Source organism: Branchiostoma belcheri, unplaced genomic scaffold (genome assembly GCF_001625305.1).
Source record: "Branchiostoma belcheri isolate BF01 breed outbred unplaced genomic scaffold, Haploidv18h27 scaffold28, whole genome shotgun sequence".
Classification (NCBI taxonomy): domain Eukaryota; kingdom Metazoa; phylum Chordata; class Leptocardii; order Amphioxiformes; family Branchiostomatidae; genus Branchiostoma; species Branchiostoma belcheri.
Genome location: NW_017803887.1, coordinates 1,358,594 through 1,377,651, shown reverse-complemented (window position 1 = coordinate 1,377,651; position 19,058 = coordinate 1,358,594). Strand labels below are relative to the sequence as shown.

Genomic DNA, 19,058 nt, shown 5'->3' with positions numbered 1-19,058 from the left:
AAAACCGACGCAGAGAGGCTCTGTAACGAGCTGCTTCACCGCCGCAGCGGCGCCCCTCCCCAGCCCGCGCCGACCAACAAGGCCCGCGACAAGACCAAATCCTTCAAGGTGTACCACGAGTGCTTCGGCAAGTGTAAGGGCGTGTTCTACCCGGACTTGTACGAGACTCCGTTCTCTCAGTGTATCGAGTGCACGGACTGTCACAACACTTGCAGTCCGCAGAAGTTCGTCTGCCACAGCCACAAGGCACAGGAAAATCGCACTTGCCACTGGGGGTTCGACTCGGCAAACTGGCGGTCCTACATCCTCCTCAGTAAAGACCAGGACACGGAGGAATTCCAGGAAGCTCTGGAAGACATGAAGGCCAAGTTCGACTTCATGAACCGCTTCAAGAGGAAGCAGGTGAGTTTTCTTTTATAAATTTACACCTTGTTCACCTCCACTTCCCAACGTCAATTTTACAAATTGTAGCAAAATAATCCACAATTGGAAACCAGGTGCATCAGTTTTTGCTACGTTTCATATATTCTAGCCAAAACATATTTTTTTCTCTGTGAAAATGAGAGAAATTGGATGAAAAAATGAGGTGAAATTCGGCAGACGGCATCCCGTGTTGTCGAATACACATCCCTGTCTGGCCCGGCGATGCTAAAAGCCGAGCTCATAATTAGGCCGGCTAGACAGTCTGCTCCAAATATACCGCCTACAATTTCCAAACCCTTTCTTTCTCTATCCATCCTTTTACATACACACTTCCGTACAGAATTCACTCCAAATCTACACCACTGTTGAGATCGACCATCTGGAAAAGTTTTTTTTGTGGAAAACCCGGATTGTTTTTGAAGTCCATTTCTGTTTTTGCAATACACATCGCTGCCCGGTTAATTTATGCACAAGATGTTTTGGGGCCAGCCGGATGTTTGTCCCGAATAATTATGCAGATCGACTCCAAACTGTCCCTCAGTTCACGCGAGCTGTTCTTGTGTTTTCTTGGTTACAACACAAACATAAACAACAACACTTAGGAGAAACACATCGTACATTTTTTTTTAGAAAAACAGAGATTTTGTCATTTCCTGGGTAGACGCTAGCATCCTCTTTTCTTGGAAGTTGTCTGCATCAAAATAGATGTAAAAGAAACACGTTTTTGTTTATCACACATTTTGAAGTAAATTTTTTACCTGTCACACCTCACAAAATGTGTGATGCTATATGTATGTATTTATGTAACGTTATATGTACTAGGCTGGAAAAATCTGTTAATAATTGCATTATAAGTATAGATAGTTTTTCTGGGTTTATTTCATAGTTTTAGACATTTGTTCTTGAGTATTCTGTGTGCATTTTACAACTTAAGTCACGAAAGATCGCCCGATATCTTTCGGGGTTTGGATAATTATTGATTTGTTTCTGCACAAATCAAGCCTGGCGTGAGCAGACTGCCCAAGTAGCCGCTCGGGTGACGTTTTGTTACGGAAGAAAACGCTATTCTTGTTCGTGATTACTTCATAATGATGTTACGTTGTCCTTTCATAACTACAGTCAAAAATAGGCGGTAATTTACACAATTTCCTCCCAGTCTTTAGTGTTGTCCCTACATTCATTACGACGTTTTCTCGTACGTTGACTTCATTTAAATGGCAGCTGTGGGTTTTTAACATTCAAATCTGGTCTTGGAGATTTCAGTTAGTGATCCCAAGAGAAAAAGTCCGTATGAAAGAACAGAAATTTACATATTGGTACGTTAAATGGGTTAAATAGTGAGGGATCGCACTGATGGAAGTAGTTATCGCTGGCAGGAGGGTGGTATTTTTGGTGGAGAGGTGGTAAACAACTGCCATGTGACCAGCGATGACCTGGCAAGGAGCCAACGGGGCAATATTCGCAACCAGGGAAGCCACACGCATGTCAGCATGGGAGCCCCACTCACGTTTTCTGCTTTCTTTTAAGCATAGTCAATTTCCGGCGGTTTTCTGGCAGTTTTAACAACTCTTCTCCAGTTCTTGTAGGCTTGTTTGCTGTTTTGTATTCCCGTAGACTTTTCTTAAGTCTTTTATCTCGATTTGATGTTGGTCTTTGTGTAAGGTACATTGCAGTAATGTATAGTAAAGAATGTCACATGCCTTCTGAGCAATTTAAAGAAATTTCAGGCAATTTTAACAAGTTTCTGCTGGTTCTTGTAGTTTCATTTGCTACTTAGTATGACCCTTGTTTGATCTTCAATTTCTAATTTGGTGTGAGTCTTATGTGTCGCATGTATCTAGGTCTAGGAATTTTGAAATGTATGAGACGAAGGCAATATCTCATGCCTCGGAGCAATTGTGGAAGAGCAGCTTTTCGTAATAGCCGGGGTACACTCACACACACACACGTTGTGGTGGGGTTAATGTGAGATTTATGTACCCTGCGGTTGCGGTTTTGTCGACTCTATGTAGTTCCTTCCTCGCTGAAGCATGCGGCTGGTTTCCTAGGTGGGGCGGTATGCGTAATGAGAGAACTCGGGGTTACTGAGGGTCACCCGTCGGGCTCGTGACGTCAGACGCAGGTTAGCTATCCGGTTACGGCGAGTCGTATCACGTCTGCCCGTGTTGTGGTCGTCGGGCGTCGCCCCGGGTTGCCGGGTGGGTGTGGGCCGTGCTTACGTGTGTGTGTTTGCCCCCACTCCTATTGACCTGTTTTTATGGATGTCTATTATGTTGGTATGGACGGTGGTGCCAGCCAGTCTACCCCGCCACTGGCCTGTCTAGTCTGGGCAAAAAGTCTGACCGGATATATGTCTACCAACTGTCTTAACCTAAGTCAACATCTTAGAGGGGCTGAGAGGCCTTAACCTACTAAGAAGGATGGATTTCTTCCCCCGAAGGTTGTTGTCCCGAAAGAGAGAAATTATCCACAAGGTAGCAGAGAGTCTGTGAAATTTGCAGGGCGACAGTGAAATTTGTACGTCTGCCAACTGAATCAACATCAAGAGCCTTAACCTAGTAAGGAGGATAGATGCCGTACCTGAAGGTTGTTGCCCATAGGGAGAGAAAAATTATCAACGCCGTAGCAGCGAGACAGTGAAATTTCTTTGTCTACCGACTGTCTGATAGTGATAACCTAAATCAAGGCTGAATGGCCTCAACCTTCTAAAATGGATAGATTCCTTGCTTGTGGACAAAGGTTCTTGGCACATGAGAAAATAGAAAAATTATCAATAATGTAGAGAGAGACAGTGAAATTTCTTTGTCTATCAAGTTTTCTCATATTGGTAACCTAAAATCGATGCGAGAGACCTCAACCTACTAAAAATATTAATTCCTTGATTGTAAAGAAAGGTTGTAAAGAAAAATTATCAATGATGTAGCAGACAGACTGTGAAACTTGTGCCCGGACTGTCTGTCTCTTGAAGTCAAACTAAATCATCACAAAGTGGAAGAGAAATTATTAACGTTGTAGTGGAGAGGCTGTGAAATCGTGCAAGGTCACCCACTCTTCACACCTGATTAGTTGGGCAGCGACGAGCGCAACAAGTGGCTTTTCTCACGGCATGCCTGTCTGCGTGACATTCTCGGAACTTGCACAACGGAAGACTAGCTGCAAACCAGCCTGGACAATTTGCAAAGACCCTTGTCCATTGTGTGCAGGGTTCTAGCTTGTGCGTCTTAGCGTATCGGGACATCGCGGTATTATTTGCAGCCACCACGCTAAATTGAGGACTATTATGCTTATTTCCAACTAGTCTGCTGGTACTTTGGTATTATTTGCTTGTGTAATAATGTCAGGAGAAACGTAAAAAAAAATGTTGATATGATACTGCACCCAGACACAAATTCTTCCACTGGTAAAAACATGTTGTCTTGTAATGTCTCCCCTTGGGTACTCTTAAAATGCCAACTTTCTTTCTCACAAGTAACATTTTCAAAAGCTCCACACTCGGAACAGTCAAGACCTACCCTTTCTGAACTAACCCTCTTGAATGATTGGTTGCTTTGCTCAAACAAAATACGTGACGTAAAACTAGAATCCAGGCTAGCACAGCTGCACTGTAAAAACTAACATGACCACTCATGCCGGCAAGGTAGTCTGGCTAGTCGTGTGTGTTCAAAGTCCGGTGCGCTGGACAGCCCTTTGTGTTGGCTAATGCCCCAGCAAATATGACCATCAAACAACACTGACCCCAGCCTTACCCCTCCTACCATCTGATAGGTTGTTGTTTTCACTGCTCCACTAAAGCAAGGATTTCTTTGAGAGAGAGTTGTGTATGTGTGTTTGTGTGACCTATGGATCTTACGCAAATTAGCTACTGAAGTTGCCATCAATTTTGTATGTCAAGTCATAGTTTAGTTAACTCTTGGCCAGATAACTCCTCTTGCAAATTAGTGGAAGACTACCTAAAATTACATTTCTACAAAGATCACAAAACTGACTTTCATCTTTAAATTTGGGACTGTTTATTAGCCAATTTGGATCCAAAGAAGATATCTCAAACCCTACAGTAATCTGTAGACTAGACATAAAAAATTTTTTTTTATGTTATCATATTTTTGTGTTCCCTTGCTGTATCCTTCAAACATAAGTTTGCAAATAAAACTTGAATATGATAAAGCCAAATATTAAACAATTCTTCTGGTGCCCTACGGAGCCTGGGAAGAGGCTACCTCGATTGTTTGACAGCAGCATATCCAGATGGCAGCAGAACATCATGCTCCTTTAGCCTGGTGACCACCTAAGGAGGCCCTTTCAGGCCCAGCCCTGCCCAGAACCATTGATGAATAGGGAGTCCTTCCAGGATTTATCTCTTACCGAGCAGCCAGTAAAGCATTTGGGTCACGCGGTCAGAGAACCTCTGTATAGAAGCCTGCCTTGAAATTGCTTTTTATGAGTGCGAGCTTTGTCGCCCTGTCCGAAAGCAGATGTGGTGATAGCCTTCCGTGGAAAATTGCTGACTGATAAAACTATTTTATGTGGTGGATTAATTTTTACGGTCTGTCTGAGTGTTCACATGGATGGATTGGCCAGGAAAAACTGAAAAGTGTTTTGTGGAAGACTCTGTTTTTTTTAGATTACAGCATCATAACATGTCCTGAAATCTTTCTTAACGGTTGTGCTTTTTCGTACAGGTACTTAAATCTTTCATGATACAGTTTGTAACATTTATTCAGAAGAGTACCATGAAAGTATTGTGTGTTCTAATTTGATTTTGAACAATTTGAGAACAAAAATAGAATTTGTATCCAGCACATTCTTGGATTTTGAAGACAACAGAAACTCTCAATAACTTCGCAGGCAACATTTTTCCTTCAAAATTTTGTAAAATCCCAACAACTTTTGGTTGGAATTTTCTTAACAAGATGTGTGTTTTTTTCCACAAGCTTTTATGTAGAGTAAGCCTGCACAATGTATTGTTGTTGAGGAGAATTTTCTGTACAAAATGTGCATGTTTTCCTCTGCAAGCTTGCATGGGGAGGAAGCAGGCACAATATGTGTGCTGTGTGTGTCTAGGTGCAGGTGGACTAACGGACAATACATTTGCATGACTAGACAATTCTGTTTACTCAGACCGAATAATAGGATTATCACCAAAAGGAAGGGAGGGGGGGTATTGTTGTGGGTGAAATTATAGATGCCTTCAAGCTCTTCTCAAGGCAGTTTCAGTTTTATGTTTGGTCAATTTTTCTTTGTTTTTGTCTTTTTGCTGTATGCATCATTTGTTTTGTAGTGTGGTGTAAGCCCTTATATGGGCTGGGTGCATGAAGCAAATGTTGAGAAAGATTCATTCACTCACTCACTCACTCACTCACTCACTCACTCACTCACTCACTCACTCACTCACTCACTCACTCACTCACTCACTCACTCACTCACTCACTCACTCACTCACTCACTCACTCACTCAGGTCTAGACTGACCAGTTTTTAGGTACCCCAGTATAAAAACCACAAGACCACGATAAACCCCTCTAACCCTTCATAAAGATGTACCAAGGAAGAGATATTTAAAACTATCACTGTCATTTTCAGCTGTTCTTCTCCTTTGATCTAAGAAAAAAAACAAAACAAAGTAATTGAGTCAAGAAAGCCGAACTGGAATTTGTTTTTCTGACTGCATACAGAGCCACAGTCTGCTCCAGAACCGAATTGGTCCAATTAACTAATCAGGATGTATTATCGAGTTGCCCTCCCCCTGTAGACTGGGGCTTGTATGGTTTAGTGCTGGCAGAGTTTATAAAATAATTATCTGAGAGACAGAGAAGGGAACTGAGTCTACAAACCATGTGATGTTTTTATTATACTAGTAGTACACATTTTGGTTGGCGTGTGGGAGGTTGAACGGTATATTAAAATGTACGTGGAATTTGGGTTATTCCATTGTAGGAATTTGAGTGAAGGGAATTAGGAAGGTTATGAAACAGAGAGGATAAAAGGTTGTGTTGAAGAATAGTTTTATGAATAGAAAGCTACTAGACAGGAAAGGATGAGGGGGGTGAAAAAAAAGGTTCAAACTGCTTCTTGGGTAGGTTTAATGAAAAGTTTAAACCTCCAACTTCAAGTTGCTCCTTTCCTTCCAGAAATTTAGTTGCAAGAATGACACAGTACGGGTTTGATACAAGTGCCTATCTCTACATAAGGACCACCTGGCCCTGTGACCTCTTTTTGGTAGTCCCTTAACGTTACATAATTTTTCTCATTGACTTATACTTATACAAGCATAATAAGAACCCTGTCTATAATATAATGACCACCTGCACACATAGACTAGATTTTATCAATGCGGTCTTCTTGAGTAGTTTTGACTGTACCATACAACAAAAGTAAAAGGGAAGATTTGTAAATTAGACATGGAGATAGAGCGTTGTCCTTATGTAAAATGCGAGGACGGTGTTCCATTCTTATGCGCGGACACCCAGCCTCATGCATATGCAAGATTGTTCTTGGATGTAACTCCTTCCCTTAGGGACCCAGACTGCTCCAGAATTCAGACCAACTAATGAAGCAAAACCTGCAAACCGTGGAAGCATTTCTTTCATCTCCGCAGCAAGGATGTCTCTATTATTATTATACAGCCAAAGCCCAGAGGGACGAGGAAAGAAAAATGGTGGAAAAATTGACTTGGCTGATTGTCTGGCCACATTGTGAGTGGCGTAGTAAGTTATAACATGGCCCAATAGCCGCGTCTGTGTCTTTTTGTTGTGGCAATGTACACACAGCCTTTCTGTAACGTTGAAATTAATGAAAGATTTGACAGCGGGGAGAAAGGGCACGCGGGGTGGGGTTCGTCCTTGGGACGTCTCGCTACAATGGTCGCGCTACGGGAGGGCCTCCCGCCCAGAACTCCGATCCATCAGTCTGTTGCGCAACGGTCTGTTACCGTACCGCGGCGATGGTTTAAGTACACGATGATGCTTTAAGATCTTTTGTTTTGGTTCATGGAGGCACAAAACATGGTGGAAACGTGTCAAAAGTCCACTATATTCTGGAGCTATGCCTATATTTGTGCACGTAAATGTTTGTGGAAGTATACTACTATACAGCAAATTCTTGACATTTAAGTGTCATAAAAATATTAAACCTTTAATGTATCATTTCCCTAAAATTTCTCAGCTATATGATTATTAGATACAAGCCCTGAAGAGAAACAGCAATTTTTTTATTGGGTTTTGGTCACCACATTACTTCATGTTGTGCACCCAAAGTACTTTCTTTGCACCTAAATTGCTAGGTTAGATGTGCCAGGGATACCCAAAAATGAATTTCGAGCTCTGGATATAAATTAAATGGCAAAGAGCAGGCATGGCAGACCTAATTTACATAGCCAATCCTGATTTGTATTCTGTCTGTTGGCGCCCTAAAGCCGTAAACTGCTTGGTTTGCCTCGGTGAAAACCAAAGTACTGCGAGCATCAAAACATGACTAAAATAGCAAGACTTGCGAGGTATGCTTAGATGTACCTCTGAGGTTAAAGGTGAAAGGTTATCGTCCTGGGGTTAAGCTATTCAAACTAAAACAAAATAAGTCAAGAATACGTAGAGACCATTTTAACCTTCTTCTCCCTGCTGCCTAACCCAAAACCAATACATAATTGGTGGCAAATGGCTACCTTAAGCAGGCTGAAGGTAAAGCGTATTTACAAGTTTTCCTAATTTCAAAATGCTCAATTGTTGGAATTTTTATTTTTGAGATGTTGTTAAATTAGCTTCCGCATAATGAAAAATACAAAGGGGTTGTATACTTATTTAGCCCTTCATATAGAAAAAAAGAATGCATGCCCCCCTCCCCCATACCATGACCTCTATCCTACCCAAGCAGTCTTCAATTATTACAATGATTGACCTTGAAAAACACATCACACATCCAGACAATTCTCAAGGCAGTTGTAAAGTCAAATATTTGCCGCCATAAAACAAATTTCTGGCACCTCGGACTGGTCCATTTTTAACTCAGAAATAGCAAACAAGACATACTATAACTACTTACTCAGTATGCCCACTGTTTGGTTTAGCTTATGTTTCATAGTGTGACATCTACTCCTGTAATATTCTCCTAGACTTAGTCTTTTGTAAAGTACTCCCAGACAAGATATGACTCAACCTTGAAGACTGCACTGTAATACTCCCACCCTTCGTTAATAATGAATCAGCCCTGTCCTTTTGGTGGCTCCTTCTGAATTTTTCATCGCATTACGTCGCCCGTCGCCGCTTCTTGCGGCACTTTCACCTGGTCAATAATTCAGTGTAGGCAACAAAGAACGGTCAGCGAGGCCCATTCCTCATAATCATCGCAGAAAGCACGGATCAAGTGAGACTTATCTGGGACAAGACATCAGACCAAAAAATGGGGTCCAAACACCCGCAATTTGCAGTAATATTTCAGGAAAGATTGTAGGAAAATACATTAAAAAACTTGCAATTTTGCGAACTAAAAGAAGACAGTGTTCTCTAACACACACGAAAAACGGAAAAAAAGTATTTCGAGGCTGATAAAATAAGTTGTGAAAGTTAAACGTAAAAATATCTCCAGTCAACAACCGACCTTGAGGACAAAACTACATTATAGCAACTAGGGAGAAGTTAATCTAATCAATCTATTTGCACCACTTGGCATTGCTGTCAAGCACGTGACACACAGAAATGGTACGAACGGCGAAATCTCAATCATTGAAATCATTGTACACGTACGTCGATGAAGCAGTTACTCAAGCAACTGGATATGATTTCAAAATCATATCCAGTTGCTTGAGTAACTGCTTTTTGGCGCATTGTACACGTATATACATTGTCCAGTGTGTTAAACTAATACGAAGACGACAATTTTCCACTGAAAAAGATTGTTGTCTTCATAACCAACTTGAAAATAATTGACCAAACTAGTTTTAATCTACATCGATGAAGGTTAGATATATGGACAGTCATTCAAGCAGCTGGATAAGACTTTTGAACCTAATATTTATATGAAATATTTCAAAATATATCCAGTTGCTGGAGGAACTGTTTTCTTGTATAGTTTAAAACTTCATGTAAGTCTGCACCTATACCTAAACCTCTGTACATGAAGAATTTTATTATACAGCATTATATTATGGAGCTAACATTTACTAATACAATTCCTTTAAGTTGTATATAACGACTACACTGGAAATGAATCTAAAGTGATCTCAATGCAACATTATAATACACTCCTGTGCATACCTGGGGTGTTACAGCACTTCGGCAGAACATACTGCGCCTGCGCAGAACCCCGTATTTTCGCGTTTTTCGTTGGGTTTTTGGTCAACGTTGCATCAGAATTTTTCCTGTTGCAGAGGATATTCTTTACGACACAACATTTGGAAACTACTGTCGAAATGCTAACCTTATATGAGCGAATACAACCTTATAATTTATATGAGACGTTCTGCCAAAATGCTATGTACAATACATTTCGGTTTTGCGCAGGTGCAGTACGTTCTGCCGACGTGCTAGGTGTTACACATCTCACACACACTGTTTGAAAGCGATGGATATAATATCTAACCCCTAGGATAGATGCTAATGGAGGTTATATATGTAGACTGGACAGACGACTGCCCGGCCCTGAGACCTGTCAATTATATCTGACAGGCTCTGAATTATTGAGCCGGGGCAGGGCATGTCCAGGACACACACTTATTGATCATGATAGGGAGGATGGCATTATTGATCATTGGTGTGACAGTCTGAGGGTTCTTTTGTTTCAACCGTTTGCAAGATGGTGCCTGCTTCCTGTTTTCAATCATTACTTGTAAGGTTCTGTGCAATCGTATCTTTTGATGCAAAAATTTTGTTTTGGGGAGTTTTTCTAGTTCTGTATGCTGTGTTTTCTTGGAAGGGAAAAAGCTGAGAAAAGCGTTTGGAGATTTTGCGACACGTTTGAAGAGTTCTAGCCCTTTTCTTGGCATCATGTTTTAATGTACAGCCAAAACTGCTCATGAAAGCCACTCAAGGGACTGAGAAAATCTGGTCTATGTGGACAGGTGGTCACTACAGACTCCAGATTCTTGTGTGTAAAATTAGCAGGTACCATGAAAAAGTGGTCACAATGTCCAGGTGCTCTTAATGTAGAGGTGGTCACGTACATATTTCACTGTATACATTTTTAGGTTAAATGTCATTATATAGCAGATGATATTATAGAAGTAGCCCACAGGTTGTGTATGTGTGGGGCCCAATAAGAGCAGGGGTTTTGTTTTGGCATGGAAGATACCCAGACTTTACTGTCCTAGTCAAAACAATGGGATAATCCCCTAAACTGGGAGGGCTGTTTTCCTTTTGGGGTGTGGTCTGTAGGTCAGCTGATGCAGTAATACTGACCAGGAGGTTAAAGAATTTTTTGACCCCAAGAAATATCCAACCACCCCCCTCCCCCCCAAAGCCTTTTTTCTTTACTGTTAATCCTATCTAAAAGCTAAGTTTCCCTAGCGGGTTACAGAAATCAGATATCAGAATTCAAACCTTTCATATTAGGGTGTGGTCTATTGAAAGGTCAGAAATATCCACCCCCCTCCCCCAGAACCATACTGTTCGAAGGATGGATGGATAAGTAAATGAGCTATTGAACCAATGAATGAATGAATGGAGACCTTTATTGCAAGTTATTGCCACACCAGGCTATGTATCAGTCAAAACAAAACGTGTACATATTTGATAAAAACAAGCCACTACACATTAAGCCAACAGTAAATAAATTGCACTAATCCTGTTTAATGCTGACTTTCCTAGTGGGTTACAGACATGAGATAGGGAGAGTATAATCCTGTACTGAACAGGGAACCCTGTGGTGTAGTGAGTCTGATACCAGAAGGCCCCAAGACAGATGCAGAACCCAATCTAGGCAGGTTGTCTGGCAACATTCCAGCACATAAATACCCATAGGACTGCTGGTAGGTAGTAGCCTGGGTGCCAGATTGTTTCCAGGGGCTACACAGGCTAATTCGTGGGCTCCAGGGCTAACATGCATCCAAGGAAATCTCCAAGTTAGACCCTGAGCAACTCAGGAGTGTGTGTAGAAAAATTTCTGTTGGAGATGTTGGGCCTGGAGCTGAGGAGCTGGCATTTGTAGGCCTGTCTGGCTACCGTCTGACACCCAGGCTAGGCTTGCCGCCGCTACAGCGCTCTGTGAATTCTCATTGATTTTTAAAAAGGTAAATCACGTGTGTAAGGTTGACAGGTGGTCCCGGAAATTGCGTCACGGGTTTCGGTGCGCACGCACGTACGTACGAGTGATTGTCTCTGCGCGCAGGTTGCAATTTGAGGAATGCCGTGCCGGTGTGAGTGAGTGTGAGTGTGTGTGTGTGGCTCTGGATTCGGGAGAGTGCAGTGACAGGCTTGCACTGTCGGCGCTAGACAGGACTCTACATTGAGATGCAAATGAAGCCTTTTCCCTCCATTGTGCGCGGATGAGTTGCACCGGATATTGAGAGGCAACAGACCATTTAGCAACAAGAGCACTCTCACACACCAACAGATACCCCGATACAAAACACCCCAACACTACTGAAATACTACATTCTGCCGGGCCTAACTGTCCTGTATACATGTATAATTCCAACAGAAGCAAAACTGTAATAATAAAAATTTGGAAATAAAAGATGGTACATTTTTTGTGGCATGAAGGTTCTACAATCTACGTAATACATGACTAGGTCAAACAGCGAATTCGGTGTTATGAAAGCAGTGTTTGTACTGTAGTAATTATTAGCAAAGGGTTGCTAATTAATAGTTTCCTAGATCTGATAGTGGGAGACAGCAAATACAGCTGTAGACAGTAGTATGGGTGAGGTATTTGTTTAGTTTACATGTCTAGCCACGTGTATTGTAGCTTATTAATAGTACTGTGCACCTAAATCCACATTTAGGTTCAGGTCTGGATTCAAGTCCAGAGGTTTAGGTTCAGTTGCGGACTTGTACCTAAACCCATGGCATATATACAAAATTGCATGTTAGCAACCTTGCAATGTTGTTTGGGCAAAACTTGGGCCACGTAACATGGAGGCCAGTACTTGACGATGCCCGATGGTAATGTTTTCTTCATTTTGCAGCACAGATTTTGCAATCTGTGGAAGGTTTTAGATGATTTGGAAAGAAAAGGGGTATGTGACATGTTGATATCTTGGCTCTTAGTTTTTATAGGAAAGGAAATTGAAAGTCTGTAACAAGGAGGAAGACAAGGACTTATTTCAACTGTTGCTCTTGAAGTCTAAATTTCTTACATCTTGAATGACATGTGACATTTTTTTGTTGTGTATTTTTTTTTTTCAAATTTGAAAGGAACAAACTGAAAAGCAAAAGATTAGTGTGATACTAGTGTATATGTATTGTTCTAGAAAGAAAACTACTTAGCCTGTTAGTGGGAGGGGGGCACACACATTCCTCATGTCAAAGTAAGAGCAGAGTTTAAACATCAACACAAAAGACTGGGTACATGTGTGTAGGTGGCTTTTCATGTCGGCCGGTTTACTTTATACAGAAACAGGGTCAATCACTCGCGCGTCCGGTTATTGACCCCGGTAACGAACACGGTAACACAAAAACAACCCGTCTCGCATTTTATGTCAGTTTTATATATAGAATGTTTTGTTTTTTTGTTTGTTTTTTTTTATGTGGAAAATACTGCTCAAAGTTAGAGACAAAAATGCAAGTTATCTAGAAATAGATGCAGCAGTTTTTGATTTTTTGGTGACGTTCAGTCTTTTTTGGGTAGTTGTGTGGAAAATACTGCTCTAAATAGTTGTCTAGAGTGCAAGTCATCTGTCAGCAGGATTGGTTTTTTGAGGGTTTGGTTGAGTGAACGTGCACTTTTGATCTGAAATGTGGCTCTGTCTTTGTCCTTAAAGTTTACATCAGCTTTTTTTAAGGTTATGGATCAGTTTTGGGAGACACACTGCTATAAATTACTGTCTAGAATGGAAGTTATTTATGGACAGAACTGGTTTAGGTTTGACTGAGTGGAATGTCCACTTCTGACTTGAAGTGTGGGGCACAGAAACTGGAGCATGGCCCAAAGTGGGTCAGCGACTTGTTTTTGCAGCGCGCTCATAGCTCTGAGCTTTGGTTGCTATGGGTGGATTTAAATTTCTCGCCGTAAATATTTGTCAACTTCCCTTCTACAAAGGAAAAACTATGGATAGATTTAACCTCTTCAAACTACCCTGTACTGCATTTTTGTTTTCAAATCATTCACCAATGTTTAACAGCAGGAAGAAGGTAAAAGCAAAAATTGTGTGGAAGGGTAAAAAGGTGAAAAGAAGGGAGGATGCTTCACAACTGGAAGAGCCTGTATCTTGTACATTCCCTAAATACTAACTGGGCCAGCAGATGTGTATTGCCTCGAAGCAATAAAATCCACAATAAATCAATCTTATTAACCAGGGCGTAGGTTTTTCACACGTGTGTGGACTCCTGTTATTTGCTGGAGGCCTACAATCTTTCTCACCTTGCTCTGAATTGGTTAGGGTGTCATCAGAAGTGTATTCAATAGAGCCACATGTGTATTGAGGCAAGCCTTGGGCAGTTTTGTTTATATTTGGAGCCTAAATTTTTTATTTGGAGCCTAAATTTGATGTCTGCAGGAACGAATTGTGAAGATCTTTTCATTGTTAAAAAAATATTTTTGGTTCAATTTGAACAATCCTCAAACTGAGCATCACATTTTATTTTATTTTTTTGAAAGAAGGCATCAAATTTTCCTTTCAAATTCTTCCAGCGCACGCCTTTTAAAAGATTCCTAGCTGCGATCACTCCTGAATGGAGATAATGCTGTGTAGGAATGCCATGGTGGGCCCCTTGTGGGGGGTGATGCAATGCTGTACCATGCAGGGCCCCAGTCGCTTGATTTGGGTATGGGAGAGACAGGGTCTAGACTGGTCATGTGACGTGTGCGTGACGTCAGAAAGGCGGGGCGGGGCACCCAAAAGCCGGCCTGTCCCAGTTTGGACCCAGTGTGGCCTCCTCAATGACCAGGCTACTATTGTCCAGTTTGGAGTGGTGGTTTCAGGGGGCTCTTGTTTTCAGCAGTAGTGGAGCAGCTTTTGTTTGGAGACTAGCTAGAACGTGAAGATTTCGCTTGATTTTGTGTGTAACGTTTTACTCAGCTTTTACTTCGCTTTTACTGCAGAGTAGTAGAACATTTCTTTTCCAGTTGTAAGGTTTTTAAAACATGTAACTATATTTTGATACACCTTTCAGTGCTTGGAAGATTCAGACTTCAGCCATTTGTTTTTGAATTGCGGTTCGGTAAAACCTAGAATCTACATAAGAAATACCGATGAAACCGCAAGGATTTCATACATTTTTTGTGGGCTTAAAACACCCCCCCCCGCAAAGGAATGCTGTCCCTGTCTGGACCTCAGCCAAAAGAAGATCCCTCGCCGATTAAAAGGCACCCAAAAAACAGGAGGAAAAAGAGAATGTAAACAAACATGTTTTCAGCGAGGCAGGTGCTGCAGGGTAAATCATTGTCTAGGCGGCCCGGCGGCCTTATTTGTTTGGTGGCGTGGAAAGGACATGCTTACGTGTCGACACGGTCGTTTCGCGTCAATCATGTCAAGGTCGTCGTCCAGTAGTCTGCGCACTGTTCCACGCTCGGTCACGTATTCGCTCCCGAAAAATTCTGTACGTAAAATTATGCGAAACAGTCATTTTTAAGCATAAATATGTGCACTGAAAGGGTTGAACATACAGTCCTGTCTTCAGTTGCGACGTGCTTATCAGACTCAGTAAACTCTGGTGTATTTATATCGTTCAAACATGTTGTTTTGACCTATAACTTGGACCCGATTATTTATATATTTATTATTACCCACAAGTTGCATCAGCGCTGCAGAGATCAAAGTTTCCGACCAGGCGAAATCGTACTCCAAACTAGAGTAGTAAGCTTTCTGTACATATGCCACTCTGGAATATTCTTCAGTGTTCATGAGTTATTAGAGGATTGGCATCATCATCATCATCATCTATCGGCTAACAGCCGGGACTAAGCTAGTGCAGATTTCTTTCCATACAGCCCTATCAAGCATTACATTTTCTAAGTCATCAAAGTCAATTCCAGTGTCTCTAACTAAGGTATCGGTGAATGTCAAACTTCTGGAGTGCACTCGTCCACGTGGTTTCCACATGAGTACAGATGAAACAATTTCTTGCTTGGCTCGGAAACAATGTCCAGCGAACATAACTCGACGGTGGGTGAGTTTTTGAGACAGTCTTGGGAGTCCTCCATAAATTTTTTCGAGAGTGGCATGTTGCCTCCAAGATATATTCTGTGCCCTCCGCAAGAGTTTTGTATAAGTCCCGTCCAATCGTTTTTGAAGCTGACAGGTAAGTGTCCAACTTTCTGCACCATAAAGCAGTATCGGTTCTACAAGGGTAAGAAAAACTTGGACTTTCAATTTGTTAGGGATATTAGACTTCCAGATCTTATCCAATTTGTTGCATGCTTCCCATGCTAGGGCTTTTCTAGTTTCAAAATCTTTCCTTGGGCACATAATGAAGGAACCAAGGTATTTAAAGTTTTCTACTTTTGTAATGAGTGCCCCAGACAATGATCTCAGTTCTAATGGTCCAGAAATGTTACTGATGTATTCAGTCTTTGATTCATTACAAAAAAGCCCCACAAGGGATGCAGCTTCTTCTAGGGATTGAAGCAATGTTTCTGCATTTTTAATCAGTTCAGCAACCAGCGCAAGGTCGTCTGCAAAGTCCAAATCAGTGAGATATTGGGCAGGGTGCCTTTGACTCCTGCGCGGTTGGATTTCTATGCCCTTGTCTTCATTTACGTCTAGCGATATTCGTAATACATAATCAAGTACAATGATAAATAAATATGGTGCTAAAGTATCACCCTGGAGAACTCCAGTAACTATCTCAAATGAACTAGTCTCACCATCAGGTGTGATCACTGAGGCTATAGTATCTCTATACAGGGCCTTAATTGCTTGTATAAAACAATATGGAATACCGTACATTGCTAGAATTTCGAACATCACAACTCGAGGATTGGCATAAGTCTGGTCACTGTTATTTTCAAGTACTATTAGTCTCTTCTTAGATATTAGCAATAGTTCAGATTTCATACACATATTTCATACACAATGTACCTGCTACAGTTGTCATACTACTGTATATAGTGATGCATACCGGTTCACTGGACTTGGATCCGGACTTGTAAGAATGTTTAGGTTCAAGTCCAAAAAAACCTAAAAGTGAAGAACCGAGTCCGGACTTATTACCATAAAAGACCATTTCACATACCCCTTTTCTTTCCAAACCACCTAAAACCTTCCGTAGATTGCAAAATCTTTGCTGCAAAACAAAGAAAACATTGCCATCGGGCATCGTCAAGTGTCAATCTCCATGTTATATGGCCAAAGTTTCACCCAGACAACATTGCAAGGTTGCCAACATGCAATTTTGTATATGCCATGGGTTTAGGTCCGGACTTACAAGTCCGGAACTGAACCTAAACCTCTGGACTTGAATCCGGACCTGAACCTAAAATTGGGTTTAGATATGCACCACTAAATGTACCTGCTACAGTTGTCATACTACTGTATAAACTTTCTTCTACGAAATGACTGAAGGCACTTCTTATGAAAGATTAGGTAGGACTAGGGTGTGGTTATAATGACTTCTGGCTACACTACCCTTTTGTGATGGCAGTTTTATATCAAGCAAACAAAACAAGTAAAAATCAAGATTTTTAGAATCCTCTAAGTTGACATCTAATTTGTTGGTGACAAGTTCCATTCTACGATCACAGTTCTAAGGAAAAACATGTTTTGATTTGAACACCTCAATCCTTGGTCGCTACCTCTAGTAGATGAAGGCATGACTATTTCTTGTTCTCTGATCTGGTATTAGGTACTCAGAAGTTGGTACATCCACCAGTTTTTTATGTGTTAAATCGTTCCTATGTACCCTACAAGCATGCAGACCAAATGTGAGCACAGTAATGTACAGAGAATGTTTATGTACTCTGAAACATTCCTGTGCTAGGTCTGCCTCTGGCTATGCATTTTTCTGGTGCAATCATTCATACTATATGATAGGTACAGATACAGGTCAATTCAGGTGAAGAAACTCTGGTTGTACAGGTATTTCTCATGTCTACCTGTACCGTGTATGTAAAGTAAATTTTTTTGTTAGGTATTGCTATAAAGCTATTACATGTGTAAGTGACCATCTATCATCTATACATAAGAACCACTTTTTTGATGGTCCCATGCATAATTTTTCCCATTGACACAAGCATTAATAATCCTGTCTATAGTGACTACCTGTCTACATAGACAGGATTTTATCAGTCCCCTGAAAATATTCTCCTTATGCAGATTTAACAATAGATGTAACTAACAGGGATATTTCCGAGAACCAAGGAAGGTCCTTAGACTTAAGTTGATATCCAGTTAAACATTGCTTCCTAAAATCCCAGAACAGATCAAATTATGTAGTCTTATTCTTAGACACCAACGGAAATGCCTGAAAGCCAGGGAAGGAACTATTTTTGGTCCTCAGAGTCAGACAGTTCTTGAGTCGATCTTCCAGTTCTCTATTGTTCCTTCCTAAAATCTAAGAACAGGTCAAATTATGTAGTCTTACTCTTAGACACCAACGGAAAGGACGGAAATGCCTGGCAGCCGGGAAGGAACAACTTTTGGTCTTCAGACAGTTCTTCGACTGGAGTCGATCTTCCAGTTTAGGTATTGTTTCTTAAAGTTGAGAACCAAGAGGTCAAATGAAGGTAGTCTGAGACGCTGCGGAAGTGTGGGAAATGCCCTGTTAATTACCGGGCGGCCAGGAAGGAAGGATGTTTGTCTCGGTTCCCTGTCTGTCCTGGCTACATGTCTGCAGGCCACAAAAATTCCCCACAACCAGAAATGTACCATAATCGTCTGCTTCCTGCCCCGCCAACATTTCAGTGTACATAAGCTACAATAACCAAAGGTCTGGCAAGGAAACTCACATACCATTGGTCTTTTTCAGTGTAGCCTCCACCAGGCCTTCTGAAGGGGTTATGGATTGTAGAATTTGGCAAATCTAGTAGCCTCCAACAGGCCTTCGTAAGGGGTTATTGATTATATAATTTGACAAAAATAGTTAGCCTCTAGCAGGCCTTTGTAACGGTTTATGGATAAAGTAATTTGGTAAAATGGTAGCCTCCGTCAGGCCCTACTAAGGATGGTAGAATTTGGCCAAAATATTAGAAATTGGCAAAAATAGTAGCTCATGCCAGGCCTTCCTAAGGTAGCCAAATTCTCTTGGCAAATTATTGGGGGCCCGCAAGCCCTTTTCCGTAGAGTGTAATAGGCCGTTTTAATTCTACGTAGAGCGTAGACGGTGTTTTAATTCTATGTAATGCGTTGTGGCCACTTTGAATTTATCGTAAAGCTTAATCGAGAAGTTTCCGAATTCAGCGTAGAGCGTTGTCGGGACCCCCCTTGCAGGCCCTCATTTTTCTCCTTCAACCACTAGAGTTGTTAGTCTGATGGAGACAAGATGACTACTTCCCATGTTGGCTCCTAAACCACAGGTCTGGCAAGGAAGTGCGCATGCCATGTGTCATGTACAT

At 41.4% G+C, this 19,058-nt stretch overlaps 1 protein-coding gene across 1 annotated transcript in view; it reads left to right on the top strand.

Annotated features, from left to right (window-relative positions):
- The window catches only part of LOC109472540 (ski oncogene-like), a 44,208-nt gene that overhangs the window by 243 nt on the left and 24,907 nt on the right, over nucleotides 1-19,058 (top strand). The window contains exon 2 of the mRNA XM_019772323.1: nucleotides 3-402. Within this exon, the coding sequence (XP_019627882.1) occupies nucleotides 3-402 (400 nt within the window). The remainder of the gene's footprint in view (nucleotides 1-2; nucleotides 403-19,058) is intronic.